Source organism: Colletotrichum aenigma (genome assembly GCF_013390185.1).
Source record: "Colletotrichum aenigma strain Cg56 chromosome Unknown KSG_Cg56_contig02, whole genome shotgun sequence".
Taxonomy (NCBI): Eukaryota; Fungi; Ascomycota; class Sordariomycetes; order Glomerellales; family Glomerellaceae; genus Colletotrichum; species Colletotrichum aenigma.
Genome location: NW_023500908.1, coordinates 6,450,919 through 6,478,200, shown reverse-complemented (window position 1 = coordinate 6,478,200; position 27,282 = coordinate 6,450,919). Strand labels below are relative to the sequence as shown.

At 52.6% G+C, this 27,282-nt stretch overlaps 9 protein-coding genes across 9 annotated transcripts, besides 1 other annotated feature; 6 read left to right on the top strand and 3 right to left on the bottom strand.

The window, feature by feature from the left end:
* Nucleotides 1-304: 304 nt before the first annotated feature.
* Nucleotides 305-343: a sequence feature (Short protein (CGCA056_v003763, KAF5525608.1) was converted to a misc_feature.).
* An 863-nt stretch (nt 344-1,206) lies between these two features.
* On the bottom strand, nt 1,207-2,007 carry ATR9-1 (Short-chain dehydrogenase/reductase ATR9; the record flags this gene model as incomplete). Its single annotated transcript, XM_037319019.1, has 1 exon — nt 1,207-2,007. One exon carries the CDS (start codon nt 2,005-2,007, stop codon nt 1,207-1,209), a length of 801 nt encoding a protein of 266 aa, XP_037183245.1.
* A 1,440-nt stretch (nt 2,008-3,447) lies between these two features.
* Nucleotides 3,448-3,871, top strand: CGCA056_v003761 (uncharacterized protein; the record flags this gene model as incomplete). The annotated part of the gene is made up of 2 exons (XM_037319018.1): nt 3,448-3,557; nt 3,607-3,871. The coding sequence occupies 2 exons, from the start codon at nt 3,448-3,450 to the stop codon at nt 3,869-3,871; spliced, it is 375 nt and encodes a 124-aa protein (XP_037183246.1).
* Nucleotides 3,872-5,571: 1,700 nt separating this feature from the next.
* On the top strand, nt 5,572-7,716 carry Ankrd44 (Serine/threonine-protein phosphatase 6 regulatory ankyrin repeat subunit B; the record flags this gene model as incomplete). Its single annotated transcript, XM_037319017.1, has 1 exon — nt 5,572-7,716. The coding sequence occupies one exon, from the start codon at nt 5,572-5,574 to the stop codon at nt 7,714-7,716; it is 2,145 nt and encodes a 714-aa protein (XP_037183247.1).
* Nucleotides 7,717-7,960: 244 nt separating this feature from the next.
* On the bottom strand, nt 7,961-9,155 carry CGCA056_v003759 (Secondary metabolism regulator LAE1; the record flags this gene model as incomplete). Its single annotated transcript, XM_037319016.1, has 3 exons — nt 7,961-8,420; nt 8,467-8,671; nt 8,738-9,155. 3 exons carry the CDS (start codon nt 9,153-9,155, stop codon nt 7,961-7,963), a joined length of 1,083 nt encoding a protein of 360 aa, XP_037184328.1.
* Nucleotides 9,156-12,097: 2,942 nt separating this feature from the next.
* Nucleotides 12,098-13,130, bottom strand: CGCA056_v003758 (uncharacterized protein; the record flags this gene model as incomplete). The annotated part of the gene is made up of 2 exons (XM_037319015.1): nt 12,098-12,706; nt 12,762-13,130. 2 exons carry the CDS (start codon nt 13,128-13,130, stop codon nt 12,098-12,100), a joined length of 978 nt encoding a protein of 325 aa, XP_037184327.1.
* A 1,671-nt stretch (nt 13,131-14,801) lies between these two features.
* Nucleotides 14,802-16,022, top strand: FCK3-1 (putative glycosyl transferase FCK3; the record flags this gene model as incomplete). The annotated part of the gene is made up of 1 exon (XM_037319014.1): nt 14,802-16,022. One exon carries the CDS (start codon nt 14,802-14,804, stop codon nt 16,020-16,022), a length of 1,221 nt encoding a protein of 406 aa, XP_037184320.1.
* Nucleotides 16,023-18,900: 2,878 nt separating this feature from the next.
* Nucleotides 18,901-20,260, top strand: fsa4-1 (Methyltransferase fsa4; the record flags this gene model as incomplete). The annotated part of the gene is made up of 4 exons (XM_037319013.1): nt 18,901-19,189; nt 19,247-19,373; nt 19,429-19,898; nt 19,959-20,260. The coding sequence occupies 4 exons, from the start codon at nt 18,901-18,903 to the stop codon at nt 20,258-20,260; spliced, it is 1,188 nt and encodes a 395-aa protein (XP_037184319.1).
* A 559-nt stretch (nt 20,261-20,819) lies between these two features.
* On the top strand, nt 20,820-24,078 carry vpr-10 (Minor extracellular protease vpr; the record flags this gene model as incomplete). Its single annotated transcript, XM_037319012.1, has 11 exons — nt 20,820-20,945; nt 21,008-21,343; nt 21,392-21,455; nt 21,505-21,604; nt 21,656-21,770; nt 21,823-23,105; nt 23,154-23,263; nt 23,323-23,425; nt 23,484-23,568; nt 23,631-23,893; nt 23,961-24,078. 11 exons carry the CDS (start codon nt 20,820-20,822, stop codon nt 24,076-24,078), a joined length of 2,703 nt encoding a protein of 900 aa, XP_037184322.1.
* A 1,039-nt stretch (nt 24,079-25,117) lies between these two features.
* CGCA056_v003754 (Glutathione hydrolase proenzyme) lies at nt 25,118-26,869 on the top strand (the record flags this gene model as incomplete). Its single annotated transcript, XM_037319011.1, has 2 exons — nt 25,118-25,494; nt 25,549-26,869. The coding sequence occupies 2 exons, from the start codon at nt 25,118-25,120 to the stop codon at nt 26,867-26,869; spliced, it is 1,698 nt and encodes a 565-aa protein (XP_037184321.1).
* Between the last annotated feature and the right edge of the window lie 413 nt (nt 26,870-27,282).

The following is a 27,282-nucleotide window of genomic DNA, read 5'->3' as shown; positions in this document are numbered from 1 at the left end:
CTCCCGCGGCGACAGGACTACTCCATTGCCCAGCATGACGGCGGTTGCTGTGTCAAAATGTCTTGCTTGACAATGGAGTTGAAGATGACCAGCCACCAAGACCACTGGTCTCCGGACGGCATCCCTACCACGCGATTCCCAATGTATCGCGCCATGTTGACAGCACATATCCCAGCCTCACCGGCGCCTATAGCTTCGTCCTTGCCAAATGTATACGATCGAGCTATTTGTGGAGTTGGGTCGGTGGGGATGAACAATCTGGCCCAAGCGTGAAGCCGGCGTCGTGGCCAGAATGCGGTCTGGCTCAGGAGCGTGGCGCCGGGGCTGATTGATGGCGGCTCATCGCTCTCGTTCGCTAGATGCGAATCCGGTCGTCTCGCATTCGCGGGTTCCCAAGTGAATGCAACGCGTTCTCGGCCGGAATCCTCTCCGGACAGTCGCGTCTCGATGGTGTTTGTCAGGGACCGGATCGGGGATCGGCGAGGAGCGTCGCACTGTTGCCCTCCCACCGGAAGGCTGCCACTTCAACGACTGTGGCGTCGTTCACGTCAGTCGCTTTTCTTCGCAATTGGACTGCTGGAGAAAGAGAATCGCATACCTCCATTGTGTGTTTGGCATCGGACGAAGAGCGGCCTTCCCAGGGCGAGACAACCCGGACAGGGGCGCAGACTGTGACGCCGTTGTCATCAGGAAGTCCATTCACCCATGTAAGACACAGAAACAAATTCGGCAACTAGGCACAGTCATTCCGAGACAAACAAAGAGGGTTGAATTTGTCAATGTTGTGACGGCTTGACGGATGTCGAAATCCAGAACCCGCGGGGAAAAGGCCAGGGGCAAATGGTCCGTGGCAACAGCAAAATCACGATCTATTACATAAGCGAAAGTTCACACAAGGTTTGGTCAAAGCTCTTCTGTTGGCCTGGGTCCGTCATCTACTTACTTCATACATGGTCGTGAGCTAGGGATATTCCGAAGAGGTGGCAGAACAAGTGCCCATCTACCGACGATATGTCAAGGATATCATCGTCAAAGGCTGTCAAACTAGCTCCACCCAGAAGCCCGGGATCGTGGTCCGGCGCCAGGCAGGGTGCTCCCTTTCTTCACTTGCCAGCGGATTGTCACCGGGCCTTGCTCCGTCAGATCTACAGCCGGCAGCATCGCCATCTCAGCCTGCCGAACGCCGGATCCTTCCGTGATATCCGCTCACTTCAACAAAAAGCCACCCTCCACGTTGATGGTTGTTCCGGTTATGAAGAAGTTCTTCATCATTGACAGGTAAGCTTCTGCCAGGTCCTCCGGCTCTCCGATCCTGTTCAAGAGAGTAGAGCTTCGGTACATATTGGCCACAGCTTCCTTTTCCATCGGGATATTCTCACTGGCATGATCCAGCAATGGAGTCTGTACGGCACCCGGCGCCACCAGGTTCACTCTGATGGGCGCCATGTCGACAGCCAAACCCTTCGCCAACGATTCCTTGGCACCGACTAAGCCGGCCTTGATGCCGAAGCCAGGCATTGGCTTGTAGCCCAGTACGCCACTCGTCATGGTGATTGATGAGGTGTATTCCTTTTTCATGTAGCTCCCTGCCACCTTGGCTAGGATAGATACGCCGATAAAGCGGGTTCTGGCGAAGTCTGTAATGTTGCCCGGCGTGGCGTCCTGGAGCGTAGGCGACTTGGCGAGGAACTCTCCGGCAGATTCCACGACGTGATCCACCAAGTCCTTCCTACCATTGGTCGCATACTCAAACAGCATCATGATGCTAGTTTCGCAGTCGTCGCTGTAAAGATCGACGACGTGACCTCGGATTCTGTCCGCAGCACTCGGGTATGACTCCTTGAGTCTCTTGGTCGTGCTTTCAATTTTCTCCTGGGTGCGACTCGCCACAACGACGTTGGCGCCGTACTCGACGCTTGCTTCTGCGACGGCATAACCAATACCAGAAGTTCCGCCCACAACTAGAACAGACTTGCCCTGGAGCTTGTTGGTGTATTTTGGTGCCATGATGATGCGACTCACTGGGCGTGTCTGATTCATATGTCTGGGGTTTTACCCAGCCTCAAAGGAGGGGCAAGTTCAGGTGTGTATAATAAGAACAGGTGACAAATGTTGGTATCATAGCATGATTCATCGAGGCATTTCATCTCGTCTTTAAGCAATCTGGAAGCTTGCCGCCTGCATCACTCCTCGTGACACTGACCCGCCTAAACTCCGCAACTCTACAGGTAACCAACCACCTTAGAATCCCCGTATACATAATGTTATGGGCGTATCTGATGTCGGAAAACCAATTGCTTCTGTTCTGTCGGATCGTATTGCCCGTGGACCCGTGTTTCCACAAATGCCGCTATTATGGAGTTAAGATGATAAGTCCGACCACCTCATCCACTGCATGCCCACGAAGTTGACTTTCGGCCTCTAACAAAATTATGTCCGACGCCAGAAATATCCGTATGACAAATGAAGGACTTGGTTCGTCTGATGTCTCGGTCTTGCGCAGTCGCACACGGCGTGCATCGCTAATTCTTTAGCTGTTTTTTTCAAAATACTGGAGTTCTGCTCCACGTAAAAAGTATTTGCCATAAGCTGTTCACCTGATATATTAATAATGGTAATTATTACCTCGATCACTGTTATTATCACTCTTGTCCCTATCGCAGGTGCTTTTCCTTTTTTCGGTCTTCTTTGTCGTCATTGTTGTTGTCCTGTGATCTTTCTCCACCCGGCCCCATGCACAGATACAATTATCTAGCGGAGTAACAAAACTGAAAACCTTCACCAGGAGGCTTATGCGGTCGTTCTAGAAGCTGAAATGCCCAGAATTGTACTCTATGTAGATTTAGGCTGTCTGCTTACGATGAATAGTTTCAAGCAGATAACCTCAGGGTGAACTGGAAGGGAATGTATATACATTGCGGTTGCTAGGTTGCATCAAATGATTGATTAAGCCCGTCATAGGCATGAATCCCGATTCCCTAGTTCACTCCTTGAGCATGATAACCTGTTCTTTGATTGTCGACTATGACCGATTTTGTTCTCGCAGGTAAAACCGTCAACTGACAACCTCTATAAAATACTGGGTGATACTTGCAATCAGTCTCGAATCTGCAACTTCCATGCAAAGTTGACCAATTGCAAAAGCTCTGTTAGGCTAGCGAGGGAGGCTCTCTCAGCTGCCAAAGAACGATTGATTGAAACGGAACAAGCCCCTTCGCTTCACCAATCATTACGTCGTGATCAAAGTCAGTCAGCACGCCTGCATGAGCCCCTGCTCAAGGCGCCAGCCTTGTCCATCTTCAAATACCAATACAATTCGAAAACCCTCAGAGCCTTCCCCAAACTCCTCTCAATCCTTCTCGGCATTACTTCGAAGGCTACCTTATCAACCAGAAGCAACAGTCTCGTACAGTAGAGTGCAGCGATCCACTAGTGGAAGTAACCAAAATGGCGAGTCGCCGGCTATGGGCATGCCTCGCATTTACCTCGCTGATTGTCTCCGCCCAGGCTGGGGCTCTGGATGATTTCACCAATAATCTCTTTTCTGATCTAGCGCCGTGAGTCTGATTTCATGCTCTTTCATGGGTAGTATGCTAATCGATCCAGTGTCCTCGCGCTTTTTGGAGAACGCGCGACTATGCAGTTCATGAGTCAATCACTGGGTTGGGCAGACTGTGTTGCGTTAGCTATGGCTCCGTTAGGAATTATCACCATCATCGTGAGCGCAATTCGCGTGGGCGGGCCGATGCGGCTGAAGGCGATCATTGGCCGGGCGAAGGAGAACATCTCAATAGCCGAAATGGAGCTGATGTCGTCTACTTCCCGCGAGGTTTGCGAGTTATACAATGGCGAGAGTATCGTCAGATGTTAAGGTTTGGCTCCTGTATGGGAGTACATATGCCTCGTACCCAGACATGACAACAAAAAGGATTCGGTAAGGAGGAACGACCAGACTGGTAGAAGGATTCAGTTCAAGACACTGGAACAAGCGATTAAGGATGGGTTCTTGAAACTAGAAGGTAGCGTAGGCCTCTTATACCATGTGGGAAACCTACTGACCTTTATGCAGGAACTCGCAATTCTGAGCTGGAAGTGCAAGCCCAACCTATTCAGAAAGGAATGTTAACCTCCGTTCCTGTGGTTGAAGATGGATCCAATGCTGGTTCTACGGCAATGCGGCGGATTATGAGACGCACTCATGCTTGGTTTCGCAGAGGCAGAGGTAGGTTTTCTAACAGACATGATTTCATCATGTCGGAGATTCTGATGAAGTATATCATGCGGTACCTCGGCTTCGAGAGAGAACAACATAGAGTTGGACAATATCTCTCAATATCCCAACTGATGGTTCTTCGAACGGAACTACCGTCTTGTCAACAACAGAGGCCGGCTTACCTGCCGATGACCCTATCGACGGATCCTCCATGATCGTCGTTCGAAACACAGGCCCTGAAGCACCGAACATCTCCCTCAATCTATCAGAGAGCCATAGCCGGACTCCTATCAGAATTGTTGCAGTTATGGGGATTATTCTTCAACTAGGTGTTTTGGCTTTCTTTGCCGTCATGACCTATCCAGCTTACATACGGGATGACTTCAAAAAGGACGATGAAGCTGTTCCTGAACATGCCTTCCCACTTGCAGCTAGCGGTACTATCCTGTTAGTTGTAGGGTTGCTTCTATGTGCTCGTGCGGTGGAAAGTAGTACACATGAGCAACGATACAAACCCACCGAGGGCTATGAGACCCGTCTATATTGGTTACAACAAGGGCAGACCGTCAGTGATCAAGTCTTTGAATCGTTTGCAACCTTTCCCTCTTTACCACGAACTGAAATCATCACCTCTCGTCGCAGCAAAGATTATGGGGAGGGAAGAGATAATAAAACATTGCAACTCATGGCCGTTATTGGGGTTTTCATTGGTCTTGTGGGATTCTTCATCCAATTCTTTGGCCTGCGGGTGATGAACGCAGCAGCATCTCTGGCACAGCTCGCTGCGGTAGGTGCTATGACGATCTCAAGAGCTCTTGTGAGACCTGGATTTGCGAGTTCTTTTGAGAAGTCAAGGCTTCTCGCCGGGTTTGAAATCGACTGGCTAGCTTGGAAACTGGTCACAGAACAGCATGTCTGGGAGACGAACGAGTCCTCTATCAAGGAAAGCCGGCCCACGGAATCTGAATCTCCAAATGGTGGGACCGCAGAAGATCCCGCATCCAGTCCGCTATTGCGGCATGGTAGGAATGGAAGAACAAATCAACATGATATCCCTGGGACATGGGCTGTCGGTACTGGGTGGGGCTCCCGATACCATCCACTTGAAGCTGTAAAACAGAACCTTTCAAGCCCCCAATCGGGTTCGCGGCTGTTAGACGTGCGCCGGGAGCTTGCTAAGCTCGCAAATTTCCAGCGAGAGACGTCAAAGACAGCTCTGAACCTTGCCAATGCAATGGAAACTGCGATGTCGATTTTGTACCCTATTTGGTCCTGGAGTCGACGGGACTAGCGATTTCCTCTGGAATATCGACGTTATTCACAATGGCTTAAGATCAACTCCTACCTCGAATCCGGCGATGTCTCTCCAGCTTCGGTTAGCTCGCAAGGGAAAGTCCTGGAAAGTTTTGGCAGATGATATCGGCGCTGTCTTGTCACTGTGGGTATATACTGCCCGCGGAGCCGATCAGGAATTTGAGCTCAGCCAGGGCGCCGAAAATTTCAAATATGTCAACTCAGAGAACGACAGCTGGCTCCGTAATAAGATATATCCAGCCAGCCTAAGAATTCTATGTCCGGCGGATAATGAGATGAGAGACCAGATGTGTAAAGATCTCAGTCTCTGGACGCCAAAAGCTATGCAGACCATGTTCAACATAACCGACTACCGACTTCCCCGAGAAGACAAAGACGAGCTTCACGACGTGTCAAAAAGGTTTCAATCGAGCAGAATCGTGGGATTCAATCCACAAAAACGACCATTTTTAGGCGTTCCAAGAGGAGAGCGAGAGTTCTGGCGCACTCGAGATTTTGTAGCAGAGCTACCGCCTGAACGCTCTGAGAGGGCTCACTGGGCCATCGAAACTCAGGAGACCCTAGATCTTCTGTACGCAAAAGACCTACTATATTCGTTCTTCTGTTCTGTAGCACAGACGCTGAGGTCTCCTGTGCGAGGTAGAGCGGAGATTGAGAACATCTTGATTGACATCACGTGGCGAAATGTTCTGAGGAGCAGTCTCCGACTCTGTGTTTTGAAGCATGGGGACCTGGATAAGCTCATTGAAACTTTAATCGACCTTGAGCTTGGCTCTGAGATCGAAGCTACGTTGAGCCTCTTATTGCCTTTGAGCTTCTGGGACAAAGCGCCGGTACCATTCGCAATCTTCGACGTTCTTTGCGAGGCAAAGATCGACGCCCGTAAAGCGCAAGACTGGGAACTTCTATTCCTAGATCATGATGATCTGAATTCCGTCAAACTTCGTAAGGAAGTTCAACTGGGCAGAGCTTTCTTCTTGCACCTCTTTTTGTTCTTGATAGAGCATGCTCAGGACGCACAAGACGAACTTTTGTTGATGAATGTCGAGGGTAGAAAGTTGGATAAGCAAGCTAAAAGTGACCAATCCGATGGCTGGTCGTCGGACATGACCCCTGGTCAACGCAAGAATCTCGATCAACATTTCCGAAAGCATCGAACATCACTTTTGACATGCCTTAGGATTCTAAGCAATGACCAGCTCTTCGAAGACCTAAAAACGCTTTACACCCACCAAGACAGACACCAAGGCTTCCTGCATTATCTGAGAGAACCTAGGGATATTGAACATGACGTAGAGCAACCTGAGAGGCGATTGAGTCATAGATTTCATGCGAGGAAGTGCCTGCCTTGGAGGCAGCGCAAAGACCCACCAGACCTATCAGCTAAGTTGCCGCAACGCTTCAACATGACAAGTGTTCATGTCGAGGCCATGACGATCAATGGGAACCCCGCAACATGCAGGAAAGACATCCCTTGGATTAACCAGCCCGATTCATCTGGCTCTACACCTCTGCACCACGCTGCTAGGACAGAAAGCCTGAATATGGTGGAATATTTGATCAAAAACGGGGCTGACGTAAACTCAAGAGACTTTCGGGGACACACGCCACTTCATTATGCTTGCGGCTACCGCGATGATCACGTCATTATTCCACTCACTGACGCAGGCGCAACATTCGACGTTCAAGGCACGGATGGAGCGTTTCCGCTTCATGTGGCGGCAGGCGAGGGGAACGTTGCCGTTCTTGCCCACTTGAACAGGATAAACTCAGCAACCTACCAGCAGATCATCCACGGTCTGGCGGGAATCGAGTGGAAGGCTAAAGACTTTCACGGTCGCTTGGCCGTTCACTGGGCTGTTGTTGGAGGCCACTGGGGCGCTGTCGAGGAGCTTTATTCCTTTGTAAATGAGACTGACAATTACGGCTGGACGGCGCTTCATCTGGCCATTTTACACGGTAAAGATGAAATTGTTCGCAATATTTGCAGGCTTTCAAAGAAGAAGAATCATGTTTCCGTTGATCTGGAGAAGACGGATACTGAAGGGCGCACGGCTCTTCACTTGGCGAGGATTAAGGGAAATTCGGGAGCAGCTGACACTCTCATTGAGGCGGGTGCAGCGCCAGACCCTCAACATTATCTGCCAGCAATGAAACTATTGCAACGACATCGGCACCACGATTTCTAAACAGCAACTGCGCTTTTTCCTCGCAACACAATATAATTTCTGAGAGAGGAGGATCATGTTCAATAGAATTTTCCAGTCTGGCAGTTCAAGCATGCATCAAGGAATAAAGCCGTTTATTAGGTGGTGTCGTCCTAGCCTCAGTTGATGTCCGCAGAATGTTCCATCCTAGACCTGACCATCCTGTAAGAAGTAACGTAGATGATGACATGATATTTGAAAGGAATCCGAATTTTCGAATCGGTTATTACTTAACTTCCAACGGTTTTTGGCCTGACATCGAATAGTAGTGTGCGTACGAGTGGATGGACGGGTTCATGAGATCCTTGCGCAGCTGTACTAAGAATATCTCGACCTCAGTGGATGACCAGCCAAAACCTCTTGTAAGAGGTGCAATGGTATTCGCGTATAAGCCATCATAAACAGCCGCCTGGCTGTAGCGGCCAATGATCTTCAGGTCATTTTCCTTGGCCCACGGACCAACAGGGAGCTTCTTCGCGTCGTTGACCTGGTTGACATAGCCCGCAGCCTCCAAGCGTTCAATATGGTGATCAGCTGCGAAGAGTTCAACCCCGAATTTCTCTAGACCCTCTTTGACGAGGCTAGTGAACTTAGGAAGCGTGCAATCAGACGGCATGCTCCCGTCATCGCAGTCGAATGTCCACTTCATGTTCTGAAGCTCGATCCAGCCCCTTGGCTTAAGGACCCTACTGTCGTCAGCATATCGACCTCTAAATCACAGTCCGGGCATACCTATGGGCTTCTTTCAATAGCTTGGGCCAATTCTTGATGGCTGGTGCCATGTGTCGAAGATGAATGTAGTCGATTGAATTTTCGGGGTAGAGCCATTCAGCCTCGGCGTCATCAACGATGAAACTCACGTTCGGCGGGACGTACCCGGGTTGTATGGGACTGAGATCAATGCCAGTCACCTCTGCCTCCGGATATTCGTCGCCCACTATGTGCCGGTCAGCGAGTTCAGACTCTCACATCAAGTCTTCAGAAGACAATTGAATGCACGAACTATCGATAGCCCAAATACCGGTACCAGTCCCGATATCGAGGATCTTCTGGGGATTCTTCAGCGGCGCATTATGAAGTGTCCCACCACATAGGTGAAGAATCATAGCATGCTTCATGTCCTCGCGCTCCTGCTCGAGATCGTCGTTGGGGAACAGGTAGCGGCCTTCTTTGAACTTGTGGTATCGTCGTTTATTCTCGAAATTGTGGTCGCGGACGCTGGATGACAATGAGGTGGACTGGGTGGAGCTGTTGTCAGTAGAATAGCCCGCGTCGTCCGCCGGCTCAGCAGCCTCGATACTGGGGCCTGGCGTTGGTTGATTGTTGGTAGCTTGTTCATCTCCGGCAGCTGGTGTAGCAGCGGTGTCGGATCTCGTCGGATATCTCGAGGGGGACTTGGAAACAGCACCTTCTTCCGCCATGATGGTTGTTGCTGTTGTAATCGTGGATGGACAGGGGGGATTATTTCGCAGACACAGGTGATGGACGACTCTGCGACGATGTTGGACCCCGCTGGGTAACTTCTAGGATGGTGATGAGGGGTCATGCCAGTGAGCTAACACAAAATATGCGAGATAGAGATTGGTTGGTATTGGTTTGGGTACGAGTCCCTTTGTCCACGTTTACCGCCTGCTTCAGTGCTTACCGAAGAATATTTTTCTGCTCTGCAGGCGCATATGCGACCGCGAATGGTCTCCGAACCGGCCAGATTTCATCAAAATAAAGCAAGCTCTTCCTGCTGCTGATATCAGGACATGAACCCTAGTTGGTATTTGATTTTCATCCTGGGTCTTGGCCAATAATACTCTCAGGAACGTGTAGCCATACTCTTCCGCTCTCCCACCTGTGCCGGCTTTAATTTGGCATCGGTGACTTTACGCAAGTGCTGAAGGCGTTGAGGAGAGCTAGTTGCTTGCATGGTGATGATATCAGTTTGCAAACATGCTGCTGGAAGGAGATAAGATTTTCCTGAAACCCAGGGGTTGAATGTCCTTGAAACACCACGAAGCGAGATGAGCGAGGCGTGAGGCTCTGAATGGTCGTCAATAATTGCTTTCGGCGCTTACGGATATATGCGGTCTTCGATAAGAAATAGGCATACCCCTGAGCAATCAAATTGTTGCATTTTTCTCTTTCCTCTACTTCGTGAAAACGACTTGACAAATTGACGAATTCTACTTGATCCTTCGGCGCTGGACTTGTTCCCGCGCTTCTTTCAATTCCCTCATTTGAAGAAGAAGGCCAAGGGGGCACCAGCAAGGAGCAAGTCATTTACACCAAAGACGTTCAGCTAAAATGACTTCTCAGTGCGAGAGCAAAGTCCATCTGCCTCTTGCCGATGGCCAAATTCGCCTGCTCAAATTTAAACCTGCGAGCACACTATCTGACCCAATCGAATGCAGTCTATTTGCAATTTCACCAACCACAAATACCCGATATGAGGCAGTCTCCTACGTATGGGGGAATCAACATCGCCGAAAAGTAATGAAAGTCAACAACGTCGACTTTCAGATCACTGGCAACCTCTTCGAGCTTCTTCCGTACCTGCGACAGCATGATTCAGATCGCGTTCTCTGGATCGATGGCCTGTGTATTGACCAGAACAATGACATGGAAAAGTCTCGCCAAGTAAACATGATGGTTGACATATACAAAGGTGCATCTCATGTTGTCATATTTCTGGGCAGAGAATGGGATGGGTTGGACATCGCTATCAAGTACCTTGGGCTCGCTGCTCAACAACCAGACGCACACATTGACCCGGCACTTGAGCCACATCTACACGTAAGCAGAAGCCTTATGGCACCCCAACAGCACAATATTCTAGGCCTACAGCTGTATTTAGGGGTTTTATTCGCTAACATATACCAGGTTGATGGTCAGAATATCTCTGCACCCGAAGTTCAGAACAGCCTCATCAGGTTCTTCGGAGCAGAATGGTTCTTCCGAGTGTGGACTGTACAAGAATTTGTTCTTGCAAAAAGCCTCTCCTTTCAGTACGGGTCAACAACAGCAGCTGGTGATCTGGTGTCAAACGGATTTCTCGCGTTGCGACGGCACGCCCAAAATCAATGCTGTGGACCACAGTCTATCATGAAGCGCGGGCAAGAGTTCCTCGATATTATGACTCACACGGATGTCTTAATTGACCTGAGATTCGATTCGGAGCGGAGCTTTCTTGAGACACTTCACAACCTACGGCGGAGGAGTTGCAACAACTCTCGTGATAGAGTCTATGGGATGCTTGGGATGGAGTTTCGAGGTCCCAAACACCAAATCCTACCAGATTATCGCATCACCTCTGCGCAACTCTTTGTCAAAGTTACACAGCAGCATATTTTGCAGACGAGATCACTCGATATCTTCAGCTTTTTTGTCCCTGGAGATAAGACTACGTTAGATCTCCCGTCGTTCGTCCCAGATTGGACTCTACAACCGGCCAATTACTTTACACATCGTTTATGTGTTGACCACCAGTTGACACTATCGCATTACAATTCATCCAGAGGAGGTGAAACTGAGTTTCAGTTTTATTATGATGACTCCAAGCATCAAGCTACTGTCAAAAGTATTCTTATCGGTCGTATCATCGAAGTCGGAACGCCATGCTCCTTTTCAGGCCTAGACACTATACCTGAGGCAATCCCAACCGTCAGAGAGGCTCGTCAGTTAGCAGGGCTTCCAGATCATATTCCCGCGTCATACCAAACGGCAAGTGGGGAAGAACAAAATCTTTGGCGCACGCTGTGTGGTAATCTAGCTGTTGATTATGCTGAAGGAGATCGGGGCTGGAAGTTGGCAGATCCGACAACCAACTTCGACTCATACTCCAGGTGGTATAATTCTATAAGCACCGAACAGGACATTCAGCCATCTGAGATGAAACATGAACCTTTTTTGGACGCGTTGACTCCCAACCTTTCTGGGCGTAGGTTCATTCGCACAGATCATGGAGATATAGGGATGGCTCACGCCGAGGCACGGTCTGATGATATCGTTATGGTACTTGCCGGGGGTAAAGTGCCGTATATTCTCCGCCAAGAGATCAAATCCGGGGTCTCCAAAGGACACGAACTCTATAGGCTCATAGGCGACGCCTACATCGACGACAAAATGGAGGGAGAGGCTGTGAGCAATGGGGAATGGACGGAAGTCACCTTGATATGAAGTATAGTCCTTCGAACATAAGATAAACTCCAAGCTAGGACTCCCGTTATTATTCAAGCCACAAATGTTACAGGTGAGAAACTTGATGCCAGTCGGTTGGAGATGGTAACTATATTGAGCGGAAATGGTGACATTTTCTCTTTTCACTTATGAGCGGTGATTGGGCACATATGCTACATACAATGCCACCTCGTACCTAGATGTGCTTGACCAAGTCGGCTAAGACCTCCTTCCGCCAGCGGAAGAATATGCTGGCATGGGTATCATCTTCCAGTCGGAGGTGAGCATGGTCCCCTAACCTCTCTGCGATCTGAACCCCATGATTCGGGGGAACAAACGTGTCATGCTGTCCATACCACAGCCGCATAGGCAGGTCAGTCCGGATATCTTCCACATTAAACCCGTACTCTGTTCCACACAGGTAGCCGTCATGACTCACTCCGTCAATTCCTTGACGATAATACTGCCGACCGGTCATGACCATCCGTGCCACAATCTCCCTGTCTGACCAGAGACCAGACTCCTGTCTCGGATAAGTCGACTTCTTTTTCTCTGCCTCCTGTAGACGTAATTCCAAGCGCTTGTCGTCTGGCAAGTTGTATTGACCTTCCCGGTAGAAGTACCAGCCCGCAACGCGAGGGCCATATCGCCACCCGTACGTGAAGCCGAGCCAGTGAAACCAACCTGCTCCGCTCATGCCAATATCTGGTGGGCCGATTCCACAGACGATGGTGACAGCTTTGAGCTTGTCGCGAGGCATGGCTCGCGCACAGGCAAGAGCATATGGTCCGCCCCCTGATACGCCCTGTTATCCAAGTCAGAAAATGCATGTCGGGATAGAAATAACATGCTCGGCTTACCATCACTCCATACTCGTTAATTTTGAGGTGAGAAGCGAGATGTTCCAGGTCTTTCGGGTGATCCAAAAGCGTTCTTCCGGGCAGGAAGGTGCTTAGTCCCATGCCAGGGCGGTCCGTCGCGATGATGCGGGCGCCAGCCTCTACGGCTGCCTCGTGGAGATGACCAGCTTCAACGCGAGAGCCGGGAAGTCCATGACAGTAAAAGATGGGCTTGCCCGTTGATAGCCCGTACTGTGAGTAGCCGAGCTTCCGACCATCTGGCAAGGTCAAGACCTCAGTCGTGTCTTTCTCTGGGACTAGCCATGGCTCTGAGGGCGCATCAGTGGGGCTATTGCGAAATAGCAAAGATTTTAGGTATGATATTGACATTGTGGAGGGTGAGTCTGTATGGCGTGCAGCGACAATGTAGGGACTTCAGTGCACCACTCAGCTGAACTTATATGTTTCCTTGGAGGATTCGTAGCGCTCATGCTTAATTCCGGCGTGAAGTGCAGGTACGCAGTACCTCGTGTGTCGACCTATTCCGGTTAGGCAAAAGGAGGCACGGTATGTCTTACAGACAACTCTTTGACAAGCCCGCGGGAATATTCGGAGCAGGAGGACACGTGAGACAAGCTCGCATCTCCCAGAGGCTGAAGATCTTCTTGATGACGGAGGGTGAGTCAATCAGCCTTGAATTTCTCAGAGGCGCATGACTGCAGCGGCTACTTTCTGACATCAAAACTCGCCGACCGTTCCGCAATTTCGCATACCTGCAGAATGCCAAGAAACGTCGTACCGCAAAGTATAGAAGACCTTCGTAGGCCAAACTTCACCAAGTAGGAGATGCCCCGTTGAAATCTGCTACTCATTTGCTAGCAAGGCGCGGTCGCGGTCCGGCGACTTTGTGGCACAGAAGTGAATGTCCTCTCATTGGCAAAGTGATTAGTGAATGCCGATTGGAACGAAATGCCTTTCGTTCTCGCCCAGTAGGTACATATCAAACATGGAAGTCGAAACTTGGCAACGGTGAAAGTCGACAATGTTGGTGATAGTCCACGTCTTTGAGGAATTATCCGCGCTGAGTGACCAGACCCTAAACCGAGCTCGTGTTTCCATTTCAAAATTATAAATTCAAAGAGTGTATTGTCCCTGATGAAATGCAAACAGGTCTGGTCTGACTAAGGTACCTGGCCACTGATGCCAGAGCCGGATGCCGGTGAATCGACCCCACTGTGCCGAGCGGGACCCCATAATTACAGTGGACCGCTTTCCGGGCGTCGCTGGGGGCCGGAACGGGGGACCGCCTGTTTTTCCTGCTACTATTCCTGCGATTACAAACATTCACATGCTTTACCATCTTCGGTGTACTCACTAAGCTCGTTTGAACTACTATGAGTGGCATCCTTGATAATGATTAAGTGCGTAGAAAGTGTAGCGGCGCAGATAATGGAAAATGAGGAGGTCTTCGGATCGAAGAACCGACTCCCTCGACAACAATCCTACCCTGCGAGAACGTCGGTGGGATGTGCCAAACACAAAACATACAACGGAACATTTCATCGACCACTGGGACTTGGTGTTTCACAGAGAGATCGGCTTTGCCAATTAGAGCACGAACAGAAATAGGCGGCGTTCCTGAGCTGATCGCGGCAGCTCCACAGGCCTAGTCAGGGCGTTGTGAGTCGATATGATTCATCGCCGCTAAGCCGAAACAGAACGTATTGGGGCGATGCCTCTACATGTCCCTCTCAACAGACGACAAAGATTTGTTCCGGAAACCAGCCTCTCAAAAATGAATCCAATGAAATATCGCACTCATGTTTTATATCAACTGTGGCAGTGTCAATGGTCATGTTGTATGCATCGCGGGCTCTCCGTTGAATTTGGCTGGTGGGGTCGATGGTGGTCAGAGGCCGACGAGCATCGATTGACCGCCACCGCTAGCTTGTAGCAAACCGCGCCCTCTGGGCTCCGCATATAAAATAGCAACCTCTTTCCCCGAGGAAACCAACACAACAAAGTCGCCGCGGTCCTCCATCTCATCCTCGACTTTCGAAAATGCGACACTTTACGATTCCAGATCGGGCTACTGGCCTGCGAGAAGTGCCACGGTCCCAACTAGACCTCAGAACCGTCCCAGACATCATTGCAGAACTCAATACCTTCCGCCCCATCACCTCCGAGAAGAACGTCTGGGCATTTTGGGACAAAGGTCTTGACGCCATGTACCCGAGCTACAGATGCACCGTTCTAAACTGGGTACGCAAACTTGGCCCCAGCTGGACTGTTCGACTTGTCGATCTCATCGATGGCTCCCCCAATAACGTCTACAACTTCATCAGCAAGGACTGGCTCCCCGATTGCCTTGTCAACATGACCATGGACGGAGCTCACAAAGCCCAGCATGCGTCAGATCTCATTCGGCTCCCATTACTCTTCGAGCATGGCGGCGTATGGATGGATGTCGGCAACATGCTGCACACTCACCTCGACGATCTGTTCTGGGACGCTCTTTCCGACCCTGGCTCATCGTACGAGATTGGTCTGTGGATCATCACCGGTCAGATCAGGAAGAAATGGGGAAGCTTCGGCAACTTCATGCTCGCCGCTAGAAAGGGGTCCATCTTCATCAAAAACTGGCACAATGGCTTCAAGGAGCTTTGGAGAGATCGCACGAACGAACGCGGCTTCCACAAGCACCCACTAATTCAAGAAATCGGAATTGCTGACGGAATGGCCGATTGGAATTTCGAAGAGAAGGTCCTGCAGATGAGCGACTACGTTGCCCAGATGCTTATCGGAGACCGGACGAGGAATCTTCTTGATGTAGAAACTGGGTGGAATGGACGCGACTTCTACGAGAAGAAGGCGTTCATGGTAGAAGGGATCAACAATGGCATTCTCGGGGCCATGAAGACAGACTACGACGGCGCCAAGCAGATCGAGATCTTCACGACAAGGCTGGATGAACCGGACGAGGCAAGACGGAAAGCAGCCGAGGAATTTGTGATCGACATGCTTGAGAACAGCCACATGTACAAGGTGTATCATAACTCAGCAGGTGGACTACCTGCGCTGGGAGATCTGATCAAGAAGGAGGGTTTTCAGGATGCAGATCACAGACCAGGGACCTTTGGAGAGCTCTACAGATATGGAACGGTACATTGGCTGTCGACGAGGAAGGTTGACCGGCTGACACCTCCGCCAAGTGAGGATGAGCTGATTCGAGCTACCCCGACTACGCCTTCGGTGATAGATAGACAAAGCAGAATCGAATAGACAAAGGCATATTCTCCAAAATTAAGTTGATTCCAGTCACGTTTACGCTCGTACCTCAGTGCCTACCTTGATGCTTCTGGTAAGTATTGTGTGGCCATTGGCTTGAACTACCTTTCTGTCATTCAGCTCACACACATTATCCATTTATGTCCAATCGTACTGATATAAAAGGCCGCGACTCTAATTTAATTTTCTCTTTTGCCCGCCACCCACCAAGCCCTCCAAACTGACGTTCGCAACTCACTATGCTGTCATCCCAAAGCACGACTCTAATGGATTCACCCCTACTGTTTAAGATAGTGCAGGAGACGAGGGCCATTGTCCATGGAACCTTAGTCAGCGAAACCGAAACTGCGCTGGACGGATCTCTAGCCCCTTTGCAAAAGGAGAATCCAACGAGGCCCAACGACGACGTCGAGTCTCGCAGTCGACCAGAACCTACTGTGACAAAGACACAACACGTAACCCCGGGGGGTGTCACCTCAGCGGCACCCAGAAATTTCGATACTGATGATTTCGACGAAATTCACAAACAGCGTTCAGATGCTTCGACTTGGGAAATCAACTTCGAACTGAACTTGCGTCGCAGCCCGATCATCCATCTTCCGGTCGAGATTTTACTCCTCATCATGGACAATATAGAGCTAGCCGACCTCTTCATGCTACGTCAGGTATCGTTCACCTTCTGGCGTTTGTACATGAACAATCGGTTCCCTCAACCGGGCGCGCGCCTCGCCAGAGCTTGACCTACATGAGATGCCAAACTTGCAGCGACCTGGCCATATCGACAGCTGCTACCGCCAATGCCGGATACATCAACCCTCCAACATTGTCTTTATGCCCTTGGCTTCAGAAAGAACCTAGTGTTGTGGTTCATTGGACTTTACCGGTTCTCGTCGTCGGAAAAACTGACCGCGTGAACGACCAAACCGTGACAGCTGGATTAAAGGCACTGAAAACACGACATGGCAGCGTATTTTGCCCACATATCGATGCAAACCTCGAGCAGCTGCTCAGGCCGTTTCATCCCGAGTATTGTTCCTGTCTAGGGCCCGATAGTCGAGTCGGTGGCATTGTTCCATACAACCCTAACACGAGAAAATTGCCAGGGGTCGTTGCTTGCAAAGAAGGCAAAGATATAGCCGACGACTACAAGTTTCTTCCTCAAAAGAAGCCTCTACAACACATGATATACTGCGAGGGATGCAGCACGCTATATTCTTGGGACAGAAACGAAGATCAGATCTCCCTGTCGAGAACCTCTGTCATGCTTGCACCTGCAAAACACGGTAACACGGTATGGAAAGGGACCAATCCGGGATGGCTCTGCTCGATCCTGAGTCCTTTGGGGTGACGTCAGATTTGGAGACAGAAATCTTATCTGGTGTGATGACAGAAACTGTGCTAATGGCCGAGAAGGATGGAGGGTCTTTAGCAGCAATCTGACAGGTTATGAATACCAAGAAAGCGCAGTACACGAGCCAGATGGCTCGGATTTCGCAAGGAGAAGCCCAATCATGGGCTGTGGCGAGGCACCCTATGCCGGGGGTCGCAATTGTTGTCATTTCTGAAATTGTCCAGTTGCAAGGCGATATCTCAGAGAGCGTCGGGGTGAGAATGAGAGAAGACGAAAGTCGACCAACGGCTAGTGAAGAGGCCCATTTCATGCGTCATTCGTTTCCAGAGGGTACCCGAAGAAGCCAGGGGCGCCCTATTTGGTGACAAGGAGATACATTATACCTCCGACTGATTTATCGTCTAGGAGCATGGAATGACGGCCAGGGAAGTGTGAAGACTTTGAGGCTTGCGGCGGATCTGATGCACATTGTCTGCGCTGAATCAAGCATTGCTTTTATCTCGAAGTCTAAACAACGCAGCGCTCATGGGAAGAGTCGCTTCAGATATAAATACAACATATATTAAATGACCCTCCTGCCTTCTGATTCTTTACAAGTCTAAGCAACTAGAAGTTACGATAGCCCTCTTATGACTTTAATATTGAACATGTTCGCGAAGATGAAACACTTTAGGTTCTGAAATCTTACTCCTAGAAATTCGGATCATGAAGCGCCTCGTTGAATCAACGCATACGTACAATACAAACATACATGTATGTAGCACTCTTAAGTCGCGGAATGCTCTTAATGAATTCTTAGCAAAAGGACAAAAAGCTGAGGCATAACTAACTGGACATTATTCACTGCAGTTGGTCATCCTTAGAAACACTGGTTTGCATCAGGGCCACTCACACGGGGCTCACCCAGTTGGCTGGGTCGGATATCTTGTACCTCGTCTCGTCACTTCCTTCTGATGCCGAGGATGCGCCGCCAACCAGACGTGAAATTAGACTCATGGGACTGGCAAGCCACGTTCCCGTCCCTCAGCGGACAAACTTCGTTGCCGAAATACTCTACACGCCCTCGCGCTGAATAACCAACCACCGAAGGAACCGAGACTGGGTGCGTGCGCCGCCCATATCGTCCAATGAACAGCTACCGACGTAGCCCTACATTGTACTCTCATTTGCAGAATAACGGATGAGAAAGGTTCCTGAAACGAGAGTTTCCAACTCTGTCTTTCCCGACTGAGAAGGAGGGGCGGGACGCCATTGACGGCGCGGGTTTGGCGCGGGCGGAGAGTGGGGGGAACCGGCCGTCGGGGATGCGAACAAGGTTACTGTTTTCGTCCCATCCGGCTCGGTCTTCGGTGCCCCACTACTGGCCGGTGCCCGCTTACGATGGCGATGGCTGCCGGCTGGTTTGACTTCATTGCTGGAAGATATAAGAGATGGATGTCTTCCCGACGCGGGACAAGCTGTATCAACTGACACAATTTACTACATAGAAAACTCAACTACATCGACAACTCTCGTCACATCATGGCCATCACTCCAAACGAACTCCCGGGCCTCATTTCCCAGCTGTCCGCTCTCGTCAACTCAAATCGAGATGGAGCACCAACCCCGGAAATGGAGCTCATCGCGGAGAAGATTCTGTACGCGACACGACCATACGGCAACGATGCCATGAACCGCATCTATCCGTACGTTGAAATCGTGACCATCAGACTCTTCATGGATTGGGGCGTTTTTGAGAACATCCCTGAAGAGGGAGCGATTTCATACGCGCAGCTGGCTAAGAGGGTGGGTGCCGATGAGTCGATTCTTAGTAAGTGTCAGATTCAAGTCCCCGGATCGATGTTCCATGAAACCTAAGACATACCAGGACGTTATGCATGGATCCTTGTGGCGCGTAACATCCTCATACAGACGGGCGAGGAGCTACTGTCTCACTCGGAGGTATCAAAGAAGTACAGACCTGGCAACTTGGAAGTGAGATTGGCCACATTCTAGTATGTAATCCACGAAACTACTTATTCGAAGTGCAGCTGCTCACTTCTCAAACAGCTACGATGAGATGTTCCTCACGGCGGTGAAAATGCCAGAGTACTTCCGCCACTACGGACGCCACGAACCGACGCAGCAGAACCATACGCCGTACTCCTACGGCCACGGCGAGCCGGACAAGACGCTGTGGGAGATCTGCCACAAGGAGCCCGCGCGGTTGAAGCGGGTGATGGACGCCATGGACACGGTGACGCACGGCCCGATGATCGGAAAGGAGTACGATTTCAGCTGGCTCAAGGAGAAGATCGCGGACCCGGCGCAGAAGGACAGGATCCTGTTTGTGGACGTCGGCGCCGGGAAGGGGCATATTACCAAGGCGATTCTGCAGGAGAACCCGTTCATCCCGCATGACCGCGTGGCGTTGGAGGATCGGGACGAGGTGATGAAGCAGGTTGCGGCGAATCCCGACCCGGGGCTCGCGGGGGTGAAGTTACAGAGCCATGATTTTCACGAGGAGCAGCCTATCAAGAGTGAGCATTTCCCAAGGAGGAGAAGGTGTTGGGTTGCGCTCTAAGGCTAACGTATCGCAGAGGCATTCATCTACTTCATCTGCCGCTGTCTTCACAACTACAGCGATGAGGTATCGGGTAAGGTGTTAACACATCTCAGCCAGGCCATGGGATCGGACAGTAGGGTGCTGGTTGCGGAGATGGTCATGGATGACCCGCCGCAGCCATTGCAGGCCATGTACGATTTCACCATGCTTGACATTGGCGGGAAGGAGAGAACGGCGAAGAACTGGGCTCAAATGGCTGCCGGAGCGGGGTTGAAGGTGAACAAGATATACGGTACGAGTAGAGAGATGAAGGTTGTGGAACTTGTCAAAGCTTGAGCTTTGCAGTGGTTAGAGACTGTCTTGTAACGAAGGAGAACTTTGAATACTGCAACTGTCATCAGCATATTCTCGGCTTGAACCATTTTTCTGGTGCTTATCGTTTCTTTGGCATAAATGGACATGAGCTGAGAGCTCACCTAATGACCATGCCCCGTAGCTCACTTCCCCCAGATAACCTGTCCGTCGCGGGATTCTATCAGGAACATGTCGCCTAAACGTCCAAATAAGGTAGGTAACCTCCCAACAGACGCCATCATCGTATTCACATCCAACCTCCCAACCAAGCCTTGGCCCAAGCGACCAACCGAGATCTTGGCACATCGGCCTCCTTCCCGTCTGGTCCAAAACAGGATCGAGACCCGCCGGACTGCAACCCCGTATACGCAGGTTCCGCGCCCACGCACACTTGCCGAGATGTTACGATGCAATCGCGTGATGGCTTTCTCGAAGATCCGAAGAGGTTAGATTTTGCTGTATAAGTTGGGACAGCTCTCCCGTTGCGTGAGGCAGGGAGGCATGAGAAGGGCTTTGAGCTCCAGGTCTCACTCCCGACATCATGCCTTCATTCTTGACCTTAGCCGTTGCGGTGCTGCCTTTCCTGGGTAGCACCAGTGCCCTCTCGAAACGTCAGAATGGGTCTTCCGTTACTGTGTCGAATCGCTACATTGTCGAATTTGCCAAGGTAAACACACCGCAGCTCCATCACCACCACCCAATTTGAACAAACTCTCACCATACACACAGGGCCAAGCCTCTTTGCAAGGAGCAATCGCCTCCCTACCTGACGTCGAAGTCGTCAAGACATTCCAAAACGACATCTTCTCCGGCGCATACGTCAAGACCGAAACGCACGATGTAGCCAGCCTCCAGGCGCTTCCCGACGTCGTCAGGGTTTGGCATAACCACGTCGTCAAGCTTGACCCCGTCAAAGTCGCGCGGTCCTTTAGCGACGACGCGGCTTCGGCGAACTACTCCACGCACCACACAACTGGCGTGAACAGGCTGCATGAGAACGGAGTCTTTGGGGAGGGCGCGAAAGTTGGCGTTGTTGATAGCGGGATACAGTACTCTCATCCTGCGGTGAGTTCTTGATCGGCCCCTTGGATGTCGCGGTTCTGACATGTGTAGCTCGGCGGCGGATTCGGCGCGGGATTCAAGATTGCTGGAGGGTATGACTTTGTTGGTGACGGGAGTAGGTGATTCGTTACCCACCCTCTAATTCTGGTGTTGATGGTTCCCAGACTGGCCTGATTCGGGCGAAAAGGAGCCCGACGAGGATCCGCTCGATATTCTCGGCCACGGAACCCATGTCGCGGGCATCGTGGCGGGGTCTTCTACCAAGTGAGCAGCCCCTCTCTGAATCACTTCCAATATGTGTACTAATGTCGTCAGTTTCGTCGGCGTCGCCCCGAAAGCCTCGCTCTACGCATACAAAGTCTTCACTTCGACAGGCGAAACAGACGAAGCCACACTCATCGAGGCGTTCCTGAAAGCCTACGATGACGGTGTAAGTGCCCTCTCTCCCCCTAACCCGCCTTCACAGATCTAACAACCCAAAGATGGACATCATCACCGCCAGCATTGGCGGTCCCAACGGCTTCTCCGACAACGCCTGGGCCGAAGTAGCCTCCCGCATCGTCGACCAGGGCGTCCTCGTCACCATCGCCGCCGGCAACTCAGGCGACTCCGGGCCCTTCTACGGCTCCTCCGGCTCCTCGGGCAAGAACGTCCTCGCCGTCGCCTCTGTCGAGGGCGAGTCTGCGCCGATGCCAGCTTTCAAAGCCACCTTCGCTCTCCGGAACGAGACCTCGTCCAGCAGGATCGGATACATCCCTTCCGTGCTGTACTTCCCCGAGTCCGTCGCCGGGTGGCCCATCGTGCCCCTCGGGCTGGATACTAACGCTACTGCCGAGGCGTGCGAGCCGTACCCGGCCGGCTCGCATAATCTGACAGGGGTTGTGGCACTGGTGCGGCGCGGCGGGTGCGACGCCATGACGAAGCAGGCGAACCTCAACGCCCTGGGCGCGCGGTACATCCTCATCTACAACAACGAGAGCCCGCTCGCGCAGCTGTACACGGATGACTACCAGAGCGCGCTGGCTGTCATCGAGAGGCACTCGGGGGAGGCCATCGTCGAGGCAGTCAAGGCCGGGGCCAGCGTCACGGCCGACTTCTCCGCCGGGCCAGACGACGTCGTGGGTCTGCCGCGGGATTTCGCCGGGCTCCCGTCGTCGTTCACTTCCTGGGGCGGGCTGTACGACTTAGAGATCAAGCCGGATATCGCTGCGCCCGGCGGGGAGATTTTCAGCGCGTATCCCACGGATAGCTTCTCGACGCTTAGCGGGACGAGTATGGCGTGTCCGTACGTAGCGGGCGTGGCGGCGTTGTATATCGGTGCACACGGCGGTCGAAGCGTTCACGGGCCAGGGTTCGCCAAGATGCTTGCGCGGAGGATCATTGCCAGCGGGAAGACGGTGAAGTGGTGGGACGGCGTTCTCGACATGGCGGCCCCGCCTCCGCAGGTTGGCACCGGCCTGATTGACGCGTTCAAAGTCGTGAACGCCACCACGTCGCTGGAGTTTGAGAAGTTCGCGCTCAACGACACGGCGAACTTTGTCGCTTCGCACGAGGTTGTGGTGAGTAATAAAGGCAGTGAGGATGTGACTTACACTTTCTCCGTGGAAGACGGGGCTGGGATGGAGATTCTGCTGCCGCTTGATACGTCGGTTAGTAGCTCGCCAAGGGTGAGGGCGCTGGAGGAGGTTCAGCCGAGGGAGATGCCGGTTGATGTTGTTATGCCGGAGGGGTTTACGCTCAAGGCTGGGGAGTCGAAGACTGTCAGGTATGTCTTCTGATGTTGATGAGTAGGAAGACGGGCTAACGAGTGCAGTGTGACGTTCCAAACACCCGAGTTTGGTAACCCAGCAGGATTGCCGCTGTACAGTGGAAAGGTTATTGTGAGTGGAAGCAACAATGAGTCCCTCGCCATACCATACATGGGTAAGAAACTGCCGACGCCGGGCGTTCTGGGTTTAATCACACATCTAACCGCATGATAGGTCTCGCGGCAGATTTGAGGAAGGAGATGGACGATATGTACATGCACGGGTTCCCCAAAGCAACGACGACGTACAACTTTATCCCCATTGAAGAGAAGCCTTAGTGAGTTGCGAACTTGCCTTTTTAGACGAAATTGGCAAGTCGCTAACACGGTTTACAGCTGGACGAATGAGATTTGGCAGGATGAGGATTGGCTTTGGCTGACCATTCAGATGAAGTGGGGGTCCAAGGAGCTCCGATGGGACGTAAGTTTCGCATCCCCATTCTGCTATCTGAAAGAGCACCTGGTCCTGACCACCCTTGCCAGATCTACGAGGCCGGATGGAACGAGAGCGCCTGGAGCTACCCGCCGGCGGTCGGCGAGGACGGTTACATTGGGTCGGTGGCGTACTACGACCGGTCCGACACCGAGTACTGGAGCCCGTTCTCGGACTCGAGCGGGCCGTTTGACGTGATCCCGTTCCCGCTGGAGAACGTGCACCGGAACGCGATCTACACGTCGTACCGGCATACGTTCTTCTGGTTCGGCGTGTTGGCGAACGGGTCGCAGATTGAGCCTGGGAATTACACGTGAGTTCTGCACTGGAGAGTATTTAGGCAGTGAGAGACGAGATGTTGACGAATGCGATTGCGACAGGATGCGATTCGCTGCCCTCAAGCCGTTTGGAGACCCGGCCAAGACTGAGGATTGGAGCATCTGGAAGTCTCCTCGGGTTTCCATCCTGGGAAAGTTTGGGCCGAGTCCTTGGGGTTGACAAGGGTGATGGTATGGGGCTATGAGACAGGCTGATGTACGTCATGGAGTTGACCATATAATATCTACATGATGGCTATGATGTAAAAGAAACACATCGTGAAGCCGCGCGTTCGTCCTCCGAGTGAGGTCTGTCTGTCTGTCTGTCTTGTCAATAATGTCAATGTGAGCACGCGATTCGGTGAGGGCCGCTCGGATGGGCCCCTCGGCGGGAGCGGGCTCTTGTGGAGGCGCTACCGCCCGGAAAGGCAGGTGCTTATCGCTGGCAGCAGCAGTGTTCCCCGCCGAAGCCGGCGTCCCCGCGATAGGTGTGGGTCTCCATGCGGGGCCATGCGGGGCACTCACCGCGCTGTGTGGGGCCCTCCAATCAGCGTGGTATCGGCACTTTATTGACATGTTGCGGCCAATTGCCCAATGGCAGCGGGCGTTTCTCGCAGGGTTCTGTTTGTGGCCGTAATGGTAACAATATCTCGCTGAAATTACAGCAGAGTTGTTTTCCCAGAAAATCCCCACGGCCTGATAAGAAACGGGCAATCACATCACAACCCCCCGGGCATCACGTCGATTGGCCCGGACCAGTTCCCCAGTTATCGTCTTGCTTGTTACGTTTGTCAATTCTCGATTGAATCAGACGAACTCTCTCCAACACAAGCTCTGCCAAAATGTCGCACGGGAACCTGCAGCGGACCGACCAGCCTGCTGGATCCTTCCCTACCACCCTACCTGCTAGGTAGCCAATCTATGGATACCAAGACGACTGTTTCCCTATCACGTTGTGGGCGCAATTGACACCCATGCCAATCACACGAACGATAACGGCCATGGGTGAACCACGGTGACTGACAGTCGATCACTGGGTAGCTTCCCTGATAAAGCTTGGCCGCGCCTGCTGCTGTTGCTGCCGCGACTCCTGTCTCCCGCTCCAGCTTCCCAGCCCAGCCCTTCTTCCCGTCCTCGGTCTCTGACGCAGGCACAACTCTTCCCGCCGACAAGCTCACACCGCGGTCCAAGCCAGCCAGTCTCTCGAGAGCTCCATCGCCATGAAGCCGTTCGCGACCACCGCCGCCGTCGCGCAGCTGCTGCTCGGCCTCCTGCAGCCCGCCCTCGCGGCCCCGAGCACGTATGCCGGGCCCCCGAAGCTGGGCGCCGTCGCCTCCGAGACGGACATCTGCAGCGAGATCGGCACCAACCTGCTGAAGAAGGGCGGCAACGCCGCCGACGCCCTCGTCGGCACCGTCTTCTGCATCGGCACCGTCGGCATGTACCACAGCGGCATTGCGGGCGGCGGCTTCATGCTCGTGAGGTCGCCCAACGGGACCTACGAGTTCATCGACTTCCGCGAGACGGCCCCCGCCGCGGCGTACGAGGACATGTACGCCAATAACACCGCGGCCAGCATGTACGGTGGCCTGGCAAGGTGAGTTACAACAAGATCATTAACGGAGAATGCGCCAATGCTAACAACACACAGTGGTGTCCCGGGTGAGCTCCGCGGCCTGGAGTACCTGCACAACAAGTACGGCCGCCTCCCCTGGGCCGACCTCGTCGCGCCCTCCATCAAGATCGCCCGCTTCGGCTTCCGCGTCAACGAGGACCTCGTCAAGTACATGAACGCCGTCACCCCCAACGGCAACTTCCTCACCGACGACCCCTCCTGGGCCATGGACTTCGCCCCCCACGGCCACCGCGTCCGCCTCAACGAGACCATGACCCGCAAGCGCTACGCCGACACCCTCGAGGCCATCGCCACCGGCGGCGCCGACGCCTTCTACACCGGCGCCATCGCCAACGCCACCATCGCCGCCCTCCGCGCCGCCAACGGCACCATGACCCTCGCCGACCTCGCAAACTACACCGTCGCCATCCGCGAGCCCGCACACATCACCTACCGCGGCCACAAGCTCACCGCCTGCAACGCCCCCTCCGGCGGCATCGTCGCCCTCAGCGCGCTCAACACCGTCGCCGGCTACGAGGACTTCGGCGCCCCCGCGAGCCGCAACCTCTCCGTCCACCGCCTCGACGAGGCCATCCGCTTCGCCTACGGCCAGCGCTCCAAGCTTGGCGACCCGCTCTTCGTCGACGGCATGTCCGCCTACACGGCCGCCATGGTCTCCCCCGAGACCGGCGCCGAGGTGCGCTCCAAGATCTCCGACTTCCGCACCCAGAACGTGTCCGCGTACAACCCCGAGGGCTTCGAGTCCCTCGAGACGCCTGGGACCTCGCACGTGGCCACCGCCGACGCCAGCGGCCTCGCCATCTCGCTCACGACGACCGTCAACCTCCTCTTCGGGTCGCAGCTCATGGTCCCCGAGACGGGCGTCATCATGAACAACGAGATGAACGACTTCAGCATCCCCGGCTCCAGCAACGCCTTCGGCTACGTCCCCAGCCCGGCCAACTACATCCGCCCCGGCAAGCGGCCCTTGTCTTCCATTTCCCCCGTCATCGTCGAGAAGCCCGACGGCAAGCTGTACTTTGTGATCGGCGCGGCGGGCGGCAGTCGTATTATTACCGCCACCATCCAGAACCTGCACAACGTGCTCGACCGGAACCTGACGGCGCCCCAGGCGCTGGCGGAGCCCCGTCTGCACGACCAGCTCAGCCCGAACATTATCAATGTCGAGTACTCGTATGATAACAGCACTATTAGCTATTTGCAGTCGCTGGGTCACAACGTCACGTGGGTTGCGCCTGGTAGCTCCTCCGCGCAGGGTGTGAGGTTGTTGGAGAACGGCACGTTTGAGGCGGCGGGTGAGCCGAGGCAGAAGAACTCTGGCGGCTATGCTGTATAATGTTCTGGATTGATGAGAAAAGTAGACCTATGGGCGAGGCGTAGAAGGATGTCTAGCCGTATTGCTAACACCCTAAAATGCGCAGAGGCAGCGCTTGAAAGCTATATTACTAGTTACCAGTGAGATCAATAAAGAAAGTATAATATTATCCGCTTCGTATTATGTTATTGAGAGCTGGTGACCTCTATGTGAATGGCATTGGAAATGACTGGAGAAAAATAGCAAGCACGCAGATGATAGAGGAGAACTTGGCAGATACGCTGGCGAAAGGCAGCATTACCAACTCAAAATGGTTCGCCTGTGCCGTGTCCGCCTCACTGAATCGAAGCAATCCCACTGGAAAACAAGTCCGATCAAGTTCGGTTCTTTGCATATATTATCTCGAGGCGCTAGCCCCTAAGCCGCATTTCGGT